General features: G+C 35.7%; 1 protein-coding gene and 1 pseudogene across 1 annotated transcript; one reads left to right on the top strand and one right to left on the bottom strand.

Moving 5' to 3' along the window:
- Positions 1-283: 283 nt before the first annotated feature.
- LOC145577781 (desmethyl-deoxy-podophyllotoxin synthase pseudogene) lies at positions 284-4,540 on the bottom strand (annotated as a pseudogene).
- A 425-nt stretch (positions 4,541-4,965) lies between these two features.
- Positions 4,966-7,740, top strand: LOC145577780 (uncharacterized). The gene is made up of 4 exons (XM_081635228.1): positions 4,966-4,982; positions 5,183-6,494; positions 6,582-6,725; positions 6,814-7,740. The coding sequence occupies exons 1-4, from the start codon at positions 4,966-4,968 to the stop codon at positions 7,738-7,740; spliced, it is 2,400 nt and encodes a 799-aa protein (XP_081491354.1).
- The last annotated feature ends 3,118 nt before the right edge of the window (positions 7,741-10,858 follow it).

The following is a 10,858-nucleotide window of genomic DNA, read 5'->3' as shown; positions in this document are numbered from 1 at the left end:
GCCAATGTATGTATTCCTTGTGCTATATGATTTGTACTCTACTTTCATTTAATTGAAAGTGGTCTTGAACAATAACACACACCCGCCTTTTAAATTAAATGATTATTTCAACCTAGTTTCTATGTAATATTATGGGCTCGATCGACTTAAAATCCATATATAGACAACAAAAGAAATAAATGAAAATAAACACAATGTCTCCCTATATTACCGTACATTTGTTCTTCGATACAAGAAAAAACCACCTTTCAATAAAGCAAAATATAAGTTACGTTACACAAGATTAGTAAGGGCAAGGGATAATTGGAATTACATGCAATTCATTTTTCCTTCGCATTGTTATGCCAAAAGAATCGTCCATATCTAAATTTTCAAGAGGTAATTTCCAATCAAAGTGGTAGAGTAACATGGCTAATGGAAGCTCAACATTAGCTATACCAAGTGCCACACCAGGGCACTTTCTTCTCCCTGCACCAAATGGAAGTAACTCGAAATCACTTACTTTGTAATCTGTACAACAATCTTCAAATCTTTCGGGATTAAATCTTTCAGGTTTCAACCAAGATTTAGGATCTCTTCCTATAGCCCATGCATTGATAATTACTCGAGTTTTGATAGGTATTTCATAACATTGAATTTGGCATCTTTCGACGGATTCTCTAGGAACCAAGAGAGGAAGTGGGGGATGGAGACGTAGGGTTTCTTTGATAACTTGTTTCAAGTATGTGAGCTTGTGTAACTTTGTCTCATTAACTACAACCTCTCCTTGATATACTCGTCGTACTTCAGCTTGTGCCTTCTCCATTGCTTTTGGATTTTTTAGCAATTCAGACATTGTCCATTCCATTACCGTGGATGATGTCTCACTTCCGGCACCAAAAAGCTCCTATAATTAAGCACAAGCAAATTCAGAGAAGAGTACGTATCATGTTCAAGTAAGGTCGTTAACATGTATTAACTTTAAATTAATTGTCATTCATTTATAATATATATAGATGCAATATATTATATATATTATATACTAATACCCAGAGGTAGGGCTACAAATGCTAACACTGAAAATAGCCCAGTGCAATTTTGTTAAATTAAACCCTAAAATTATTTCTTTTAAGGAAAAATATTTTACCAAAATATAAATTTTATGATAAAATTGAAGAATAGATTATTGATTAATAAGTTTTTTCTTTAGTTTGTATAATTAAATTTCATATATTGGGGCCTTTTTATAATAGTTTCACTTAGGGGCCCTGTGCAATCGACCATCCTGCTCATGCTCAGAACCAACCCTGCTAATACCATGTAAAAATTTGTGCAAATGTGCATGAAATTTATGCAATAGTAGGTTCATATGAAATGGAGTTCCGGAAACTTACCATTGCAACCGCCTTAATGTTATCTGTACTCAAGCAGAAATCATGAGAAGTTTTGACATTATCCTTGTGAAAGTTGAGTAGAACATCGATTAAGTCTTCCTTGTCTTTACCCTGATTGTTCTTCTTATTAGACTTGTGTTCTTCGATTATAGGATCAAGTAATTTATTTGAGTCCTGAACAAGCTTCTTGAATTTCTTCTTCATCCCACTTATCGTATGAAGAAAATCAATTGACGGGTAGACGTCTGCAATGGAGAAACCTGAGGCAATCTTTGTAAAAGCTGCTGATAGAGCTTGAAATTTTTCTCGCTCTTCGCCTTTCTTATTGAAGGCTATCCTGATGTATAATGTATAAGACCATTAATTCAATACACACTTGTAAAAATTTTGAATTACTTTTACACATTAAGAATTCTAATTTATATATGAACAAGTTCTTTTAAGATACCTCATGACCTAATCAATAAATACAAGAGTGAGGGATAGCTCAGATGGTTAAAGCTTTCCTCCCATTTTCAATAGATTTTTAAATCAATTCTCATCACCTGTTCTTGTGAGTTTGTAACAAAAAAAAAAAAAAAAAAAAAAAAAAAAAAAAAAAAGGATTCTTATAGGTGCACAAAAATTCTTCTTGTCTTTTAAAATGAAGATTCAACTCACTCAATGTTTTAATATGAACAAGTTCTTTAGAATGAGGTGTCATCACATTCTTATTAATATGTACTTTGAAACTTTTATATTTATTTTAAGGATTTTTTTGTTAGAAATTATCTACTACTCTTTTCGTTTCATAATAATCGCAACACCTTTCATCGTTGACACAAATGCCAATGTACAATTTGGACCATAAATATTTGTAATATATATTATTTAGAAGAATCTAATGAAAATATACATAAAGACTAATCCAAATATATATTACGTGACAATATATGTTTTTTTTATGGATTAGTAAAAAGTATAGTCAAAGTATATACGAAGTATATGAATAGTGCAAAAGTCAAAATGTTGCAATTATTACAAAACGTCAAAACAGAGGGAGTAAAACCTAGAATTTGTGAAAAACTACCTAATAACAAAATTGTAAGAAAGTACCTATTAAAAGGTTAAATGTTGCAAAAGACTACCTTTAGTCGGTTTTCCACTATTTACCTAATTTTCCGGCGTTGACCCACCACAAAACACCCCCAAAACCACCCACTTTCATCCCTAAGACCAACACAATCCGCTTGAAATTTCCTCCACCAAGTCGAAACCACCTTCCAAACACAAAGTGGGCGATTTCAGGATGTTTTTGGGTGGGTCAACGTAGGAAAATTTGGTCAACAATGGAAATCAGGCTAGCAGTAGTCCGTTACATTATTTTACAGTACCTTTTATTAGGTAGTTTCTAGCTTATACAATTTTTTTTGTAGGTAGTTTCACACAAATTTTGGGTTTTATTACTCCCTTCATGTTTTAATAAGTATTACACTTTGACCGGCATATTGTTTTAGGCAATTTAATTGACTTAAATGAAACAAGAGGTAAGTGGGGTAGTTGGAGACTTGGAGTATTAAAAAACTTATATAAAAGAAAGATAGTGGAGTTAATATTTTATTAAAAAGTAATGAATGTGAGAGGATGTAAATAATAAAAAAAAAAGTAATAATGGGTTTGGAGGAAGACTATGAATGAGAAAGATATAATTATTAAAATATAACTTTTTGTAAAAAAGAAAGGAAAATTCTATTCGGCTATATATAAGCATTAAATTTACACTTGAAAATCGTAAAAAGTTAAAAAAATCATAAAAATATAAACACTAATTACATTGATTTACGCGTATTTTTGTCATGAATTCCTAATTTTATACAATTTTCAAGAGTGTATTTAATGCTTATATATAGCCCTTAGGGCTACATATAGCATTATCCAAAAAAAAAAAATGAAAGTATAACGCTTATTAAAATACGGAGTGAGTTGTAGGTAGTTTCTAACAAAAAAAAATAAAATAAAAAAAAATCCTAAATTAAAGATATTTAACTATTAATAAACGTAAATATAAAGTAATTATCTAATTTTATTTTTTCTAAAATAAGTAAATACCAATCATTTGAGATAGGTTAATTCAAAGTGAAGTTGACTCGATACTATCCTGTCTATCCAAAGTAACCCGACCCGACTTTTCCCTACCCAAAGTAACTTGTGACAATTTATGTTAACTTGTATAAATTGTTTCAAATACACCCGTTACCCAAAAAGTAATCTGAATTAGACCTGAAACGAGTAGGCTCAAAATTACATGATACCGAAAAAGACCAAATCAATTTTAATCTGAATTAATTGACCTGAACATACAAATCAAAGATGGCCTAAGCCAAACTTGATCGACCTTTTATTTTTTTTTATTTTGTAAGTTGTAAGTGTGTAATTGTACCCGACTTAATTGTATAATTAACCGACTTGACTCAAAATGATCTAATCCAAACAAATAGATTGTAAGTTTACAATCTTAAATTATAGATACAATCCTTCTGTCTTAGTATAACTTTACCTACTAAATTAGCTAGCATAGGGTCAAACCTGCAAAGCAAAGTTTAAAAAGCAAAAGTAAACCAAAGTTACATACCTAAGCGAGATGTAATGTCAAAAGTGAGGCTAAAAAATTTCTTGCTAAGATTAACCACACACCCTGCCTCCGACCTTAGCAACTCTACAAACTCCGCAACCTCCTCCTCCCTGATAACCCGAAACGACTCGACCCGCTTCATCGTAAACAGCTCGAGCACCGAGATCTTCCACACCTGCCGCCAATACTCACCGTACGGGGCTAATCCAATGTCCGAAGAATCATAGAAAAGCTCTTTCCCAGCCAAAAGAGTTGGCCTACTACAAAACACAGCATCATGAGTCTTCATCACCTCCTTTGCCATATCAGCCGATGATACGACAACGGTAGGAACTTCTCCGAGTCGGAGGTGCATGATAGGCCCATACACCGTCGCCAGCTCGGCGAGGCGACGGTGTGGGAGGGTATTTCCCCATGCTAGTTGGTGTAGGTTGCCAATCAAGGGTAACTTTGTTGGTTCTGGTGGTAAATTTTTTGGTGTATGTTTTTCCAAAAGATTGAATACTATACCGAGCGATAATATGAAGAGTGCTAAGCATAACCAAGAAACCTCCATTTTTTAGCTTATCTTACTTTGATTGATCTGTAAACATTATATGAATACTTAGATGCAAATGCAATCTTTTTAATATGGAAAATTTGTCAGAAAAAACCTTTTAAAAGGCTCATTTTGCAAGAAAAAACCTTTTAAAGCATTCTTTGTTTAAAAAAACCTCGACGATCACTTTTTTTGTTGAATGAAACCTGAGTCTTCTTTTCCGGCTTTGACCATGACTTTCAGGCGTTGACTCCCCTATTTTCCTACTTGCTGCCCTTTATTTTGTTATTTGCACTCCCCTTCTAATTGTTCCCCTAATTTTCCCTCCAACTAAGTTGCTCTGTATTCCCTCTCTCATCTCTCTCTCCTCTACTCCATGAATGCTCTTCAAAACTATCCCATCAAAATGGGTTTCTCCCTCTCTCTCTGCTCGCAATTAATACATGATCAATAAAATACGGTAAGTGTTAAGTAATCTATTGTATGTTCGAAAATAGCCCAAAAAAATTGGGGTTTTACTTTGTTCAAGACAAGCAAAGTTGCTCACTTTTTTTTTACTGTTCTCCCTCTCAAAAAAACAAAGCTTCCAATAATTTCTGCAACCAAAAAACCACCCACCCAAATTATTGACATAAGTACCCCTTCCAATTCTGCCAATAGCTTCCCTGTTCTTCCAGATTTAGGGGTTCTTCCTACACTGTCTACATTGCCAGAAACAAACCCAGAAATAGGCATTGAACAATTGATGCTCAATGATTTAGCTGGGGGTGAGGAGTTAGCAGGGGGTGAGGATTTAGTGGAAGATGATGCTGATTTAAGTGAGAATGATTATGAGGACAAAGATGATGATGATTTGTTTGATGAGTTTGTGGATCATGACATACAAGAGAGGGTGACTAGGAGTTTAGGGGGTCTGTCAACTGCAGTTTTAGATGATGGTGGATATGATGTTGAGGATGGTTTGCAGATTGGAGATGATGAGGACATTGTGGACTCAGATGGTGAAGTACTTAGTGAGGTAGGTTCTGATGATGAGGGGCCAGTGTATCCTGAGTTCAACCCAGAGGTTGATTTCAAGGGCAAAGTGGTGTTGACTAAAGGCTTGAAATTCCCAACTAACAAGTGCTTTAGGAGGGCTTTACAATATCATGCAATTGACCATGGTTATGACTTTTATTTTCTACATAACAACAACCAAAGAGTGAGTGCATATTGTGCTCATAGATGTGGGTGTCCTTGGAAGAGAGCTAGAATTTTGGAATGCACATGCAAGGCAAAAAGAAAGTGTAGGTTTAAGATACATTGCAGAAAGTTAAAAGGTGAGGCAACTTGGCAAATTAAGAGTTTAAGGCTTAAGCATATATGTGGGCACCAAGTTAAGAACTCAAAGATAACTTCACAGTACCTAGCTGAGAGGTACCTTGAAGACTGGAGGGATGACCCCACTTGGAAGTTAGGTGCATTCATTAAAAGGGCAAGAAGAGAGTGTAAAGTAGAAATAGGCTACTACTTAGCATGGTATGCTAGGCAGAGGGCTTTCAAGATGATTTTTGGAGATGCAGATTTAGAATATGAGAAGGTTTGGGACTATGCAGCTGCCATATTGAAGTATAACCCAGGTAGTACAGCAATTGTGAAGGTAGATGGAGTGCAAAACCCCCAACCTGTATTCCAGAGATTATATGTGTGCTTGCAAGCCTGCAAGCAGGGATTCATGGCAGGATGCAGACCCATCTTGGGAGTGGATGGTGCTCACTTGAAGGGGGCATATCCAGGCATCCTTTTGACAGCAGTAGGGAAAGATGGCAACAACAACATCTTCCCTGTAGCCTGGGCAGTTGTAGAGGTGGAAAATGGAGAGACTTGGACCTTGTTTTTGGAGCTACTAAGGAAGGACATTGCATCAGTTGCAGATTCTGTCACTTGGGTTCATGAAGCTGATGAACTCACTTACATGAGTGACAGGCAAAAGGTAATTATATTGCTAAATGTTTAGTCCATTTTTCATATCAAAATCAAATTTAGTTTGCTAATTGCTTGCTGGAATATTTGGAAACAGGGACTATTGGATGCATTTGCTACAGTGATGCCTAATGCAGATACTAGGTACTGTTGTAGGCACATTTGGAGCAATTTCAAGAATAAATTCCCTGGGACTGTATACAAGGAGCATTTTTGGAAAGCTGCAAGATCAACTACAGAGGTACATGGCATAGTGTAGTATTCTTTGGTTACATATACATATTATTCTAAGACCCTAACACTTGTTATGTTGCTGTTGTTGTCCATAGCATCATTTCAAGCAGCATATGGAACAGATCAAGAAGCTCAGTGCAGATGCATACAACTACTTAAATGCCATTCCACCTGGTCATTGGTCAAGGCACAAGTTCAGCTCTCATTCCAAGTCAGGGATGCTCTTGAACAACTGTTGTGAGAGCTTCAACAATGTTCTCAGAGAAGCTAGAACTAAGCCTATTCTGCAGCTGATGGAGTGGGTAAGAAGATATGTTATGGGAAGGTTTTTTGCAAAAAAGGAAGGGCTCAAGCATTTCACTGGTTTGATTATGCCAACTGTTTTGAAGTTTGTGCATAGAGGTTTGCAACAAGTGTCCAACATGAGGGTTACTCAAGCTGACTTGATGGAATTTGAATGTGATGACTCAGAAGACACTTATGTTGTAAACCTAGAAACCAAATCTTGCAGCTGCAACAGATGGACACTTATGGGTATTCCCTGCTGGCATGCACTTGCCTGTATTCAATTGAGAAGGCTGGACATAGAGCAGTTCATTCACCCAGCTTATCATGTGGAGACATACACCAAGACATATGCTCCAACCTTTAAAGCAATGCCAGGTCATCAACAATGGGAAGTCACCCCTTATCCAAAACCATTACCTCCTCCTCACAGAAACCTACCTGGAAGGCCTTCAAGTAAAAAGAGGAAGAAAGAAGCTGGAGAAGAGGAAAAAATGAAGAATGTGAAAAGGGCAAAAGTGCAAAATAAATGTTCTAACTGTGGTGGGTTGGGGCATTACAAGAACAAGTGCCCAACCCCACCTATTGAAAAGCCAAAGAGGCCTCCAGGAAGACCAAAGAAAGGTGCAGCAACAGGGCAACCAGTAACAGGGCAAGCAGCAGAAGCTACCTCATCTCAGCCTTCACAGCAGACCATCTCACTGTCTGCACCACATGGAACCCAGAATGCTACCTGAATATTGCTATGAAGCTTAACATGTTTATTGTTTTGTTAAAAAATTTGTGTACTTGGTCATAATAGTGTTTATGTGAACAATGTTGCAACTTTTGCCTTTACCAAGCTTAACAACATTGGTACTTGGAACAAATTTTTTGTGAACAAACTCATGATGTGGAGATCTGTTTATGATCACATCATTTTGTGTAATGTTATGAATGATTTCAAAATTATTGTGGCTATAAATAAGCTATTTTTGCTTGCTTTGTTTTGGGTTAGTTATACCACTAATCAAATAGTATAAAGGACTAATTAAGGAACATGAACCAAAAATTGTTTCATACCAAAAGCTTGTTTTTTTTATTCCATAATAAGGGGTACAAAATACACAACATGCTTAGCTTTTCAATTAACTTAAACCCCCCACCAAAATAGCCAAGTCTACTTAGCTAAAAACAACAACTTACCTACCTTAGCCCCTACATACTTACCAAACCACCAGCCCTAGCATTCTAACTACATAAACATTTTCATCACCACACTAACAAACACAGAGACAACAACACAAATGACAGGTAGCTTAAACCCCCCTTGCTGCATCTCTGGTGCAGAGCTTCTTTGCATCCCCCTTTGAAGATTGTTATGATCTTCAAGGCAAGCATTTCTAGCCTTCACAATAGTCAACTCGGTTGCCCTCCTATGCCTCTCAGCAAGCAGCACATTAATCACATCACGCTGCCACTCTGTTTGCTCCTCATCCAGCCATTTGAAAGTGTTGCAACCTCTTTCTCCGGTGTCGTGGTTGTACTTTTTGCAAGCCTCGAACCTTCTTCCCGGATTTTCATGTGTCCAAGAGGTCCTCTTCGCACAGGGAAAGCCACAACCGCAATTCACCATTTTACCTACAAAATTATACAAAAGAAAACAGAGGTATTAGAGATAAGAGAAGAACCCAATTGGAGATTTGAACACCATAGTTGTGAAAGAAATTGCTGAAGAACCCTATTTTACCTTTTGATTGATCTGATTTTGGGGGAAAATTTGCCCTCATTCGAAATGAAGTGATTTGGGGAGGGCTATCCTAGAATATATATAGGAGGGAAATAAGGGAGACAAAAAAAAGGAGGGAAAAATTAGATGATGTAGGCTGCAAGTAGGAAAATAGGGGAGTCAACGCCTGAAAGTCATGGTCAAAGCCGGAAAAGAAGACTCAGGTTTCATTCAACAAAAAAAGTGATCGTCGAGGTTTTTTTAAACAAAGAATGCTTTAAAAGGTTTTTTCTTGCAAAATGAGCCTTTTAAAAGGTTTTTTCTGACAAATTTTCCTTTTAATATTCGTCCAATGCATTATTTTGACAACGGTGGTAGCAATATAAATGCATTTAATACATTTGTACACGTATTACGTTAATGCCATGTATTATTGCACTATTGCTATTTATGTGTGGATTAAAAGAGTGCAACCGTGGATTTTTTTGTTTGGTACAGCTAATTTTTGTTAAATTTATTTTGGTTATATTTTAACTTGGTCGAGTTACAAATTCTTATGTGGGACTGGTCACACGATTATTACAAGGGTTATTCTATTAGTGTAATAGGAGTTACTTGGTCACTGTCAAAGGAGTTACATCGTTAGTGCTATGTCTGCTATACCTAGGGTTACTTGGTCAATGTTATAGGGATTTTGGTTAGTATTACAATTTACAGGGATTACTTGGTCAGTGTTATAGAGTTTACTTTTTTATTTTATACTTCCTCCCTTCTTTTTTACTTGACCCGCTTTGACTTTTACACTATTCACCACCCCTTCTTTGACCGTCTTTTGTGAATAGTATGTAAGGAAAAAAAATATTCATGTGAGATCTTTTTGAATTCGTCTCAATAAATACTATCATTATATATAACTTTTGTAATTTTACTTATGGAGAATTAAAGTTATTGATCGTTAAAGTTTTGCATTAGCAAGCGTGATAAAAGAAACAAGTCAAGTAAAAAAGAACAGAGGAAGTAAGTGATAACACGGTGTGGTAAGCCATACACAAGAACAACTGTATTAAAATTTAGTTCCTTAAACTATCTTATGTTGAAATAAGTAATGAATATAGGCATAAAATTATGGGACGGAGGAAGTACAAGCTAAGCACATACGAGGTGCTTGCAGGGCACATATGCGTGTAAGGGACGTGGTTTAACAGGTGATCACGTGTGAAATTCTTTATACTCACTAATGGACAATCAATTAAGACTGAGGGATCCAACTTTACCTCGAGGATATTTTGGTAATGTCATTTTCTTTAACGCTTGCATTGCTAAGAATTCTAACTGCTAAGCAAGTGATATCATATGCAAGCCGCCAAGCCGGTATCATACGCAGCGAGTGCAATACACGAAGCTCTAATGAAAGCTCAAAACAAAGAGAATTTAAGATCAGCAATTGATTCCCTTTTTTTTTTTTTTTTTTTTTTTTTTTTTTTTTTTTTTTTGACAAGAGCAATTGATTACCTAGAATCACATCATGACCTAGATAATCTGGTTCATGGGGCCCCACATTATACATGTCCAAATATTATGATAAACTTTTGGGCCCAATTACCCAATGATTTGGCAGATTTTGGTTGGGGAAAGCCCAAGTTAGCGGCCAATGGTGGAATCATATACGAGGGTTAAGGCTAAGCGTACATCATACCAAGTCCAAAAGAAGATGGTGGTATTTCATTGAATATTAAGCTTTTCGATGATCACATACCTCTCTATTTGAGAAATGCTTTAATGACTTTCAAATTACTTCTAATTTATGATTTTGGAGAGTTAGAAACATTTCAGTGTTTTATTTATTTTCAAAAGTTTATTTGTACTTTTTTATTTATTACCCGTATATTTTATTTTGTGTATGTGAAAAATAACGTATTGATTGTATAATTTCTATATATTTATTTGATTTGAAAATTTGAATGTTGTACACTTGTACATGGTTTAAAGTGTGATAATTCCTTCAATAGTTGAAACATTTTGTTTTTAATTAGGGTGAATAATTGACGACTAGGTACCAAACACAGCATGTTACGCAATGCTCTCAATGGCCGCAAGCTAAGCCAACAACAAAATGATTGTTTCAACAATCAATCGAGCTCTTAACA

The sequence above is a fragment of the Chenopodium album genome, chromosome 14 (genome assembly GCF_948465745.1).
Source record: "Chenopodium album chromosome 14, dcCheAlbu1.1, whole genome shotgun sequence".
Classification (NCBI taxonomy): domain Eukaryota; kingdom Viridiplantae; phylum Streptophyta; class Magnoliopsida; order Caryophyllales; family Amaranthaceae; genus Chenopodium; species Chenopodium album.
This window is presented reverse-complemented; position numbering and strand designations above follow the sequence as displayed.

Bases quoted from the DNA above. Each gene is read 5' to 3' on its own strand.
- LOC145577780 (XM_081635228.1), top strand. The intron at 6,495-6,581 runs GTAATTATATTG...ATTTGGAAACAG, and splicing joins ACATGAGTGACAGGCAAAAG to GGACTATTGGATGCATTTGC. The intron at 6,726-6,813 runs GTACATGGCATA...TGTTGTCCATAG, and splicing joins CTGCAAGATCAACTACAGAG to CATCATTTCAAGCAGCATAT.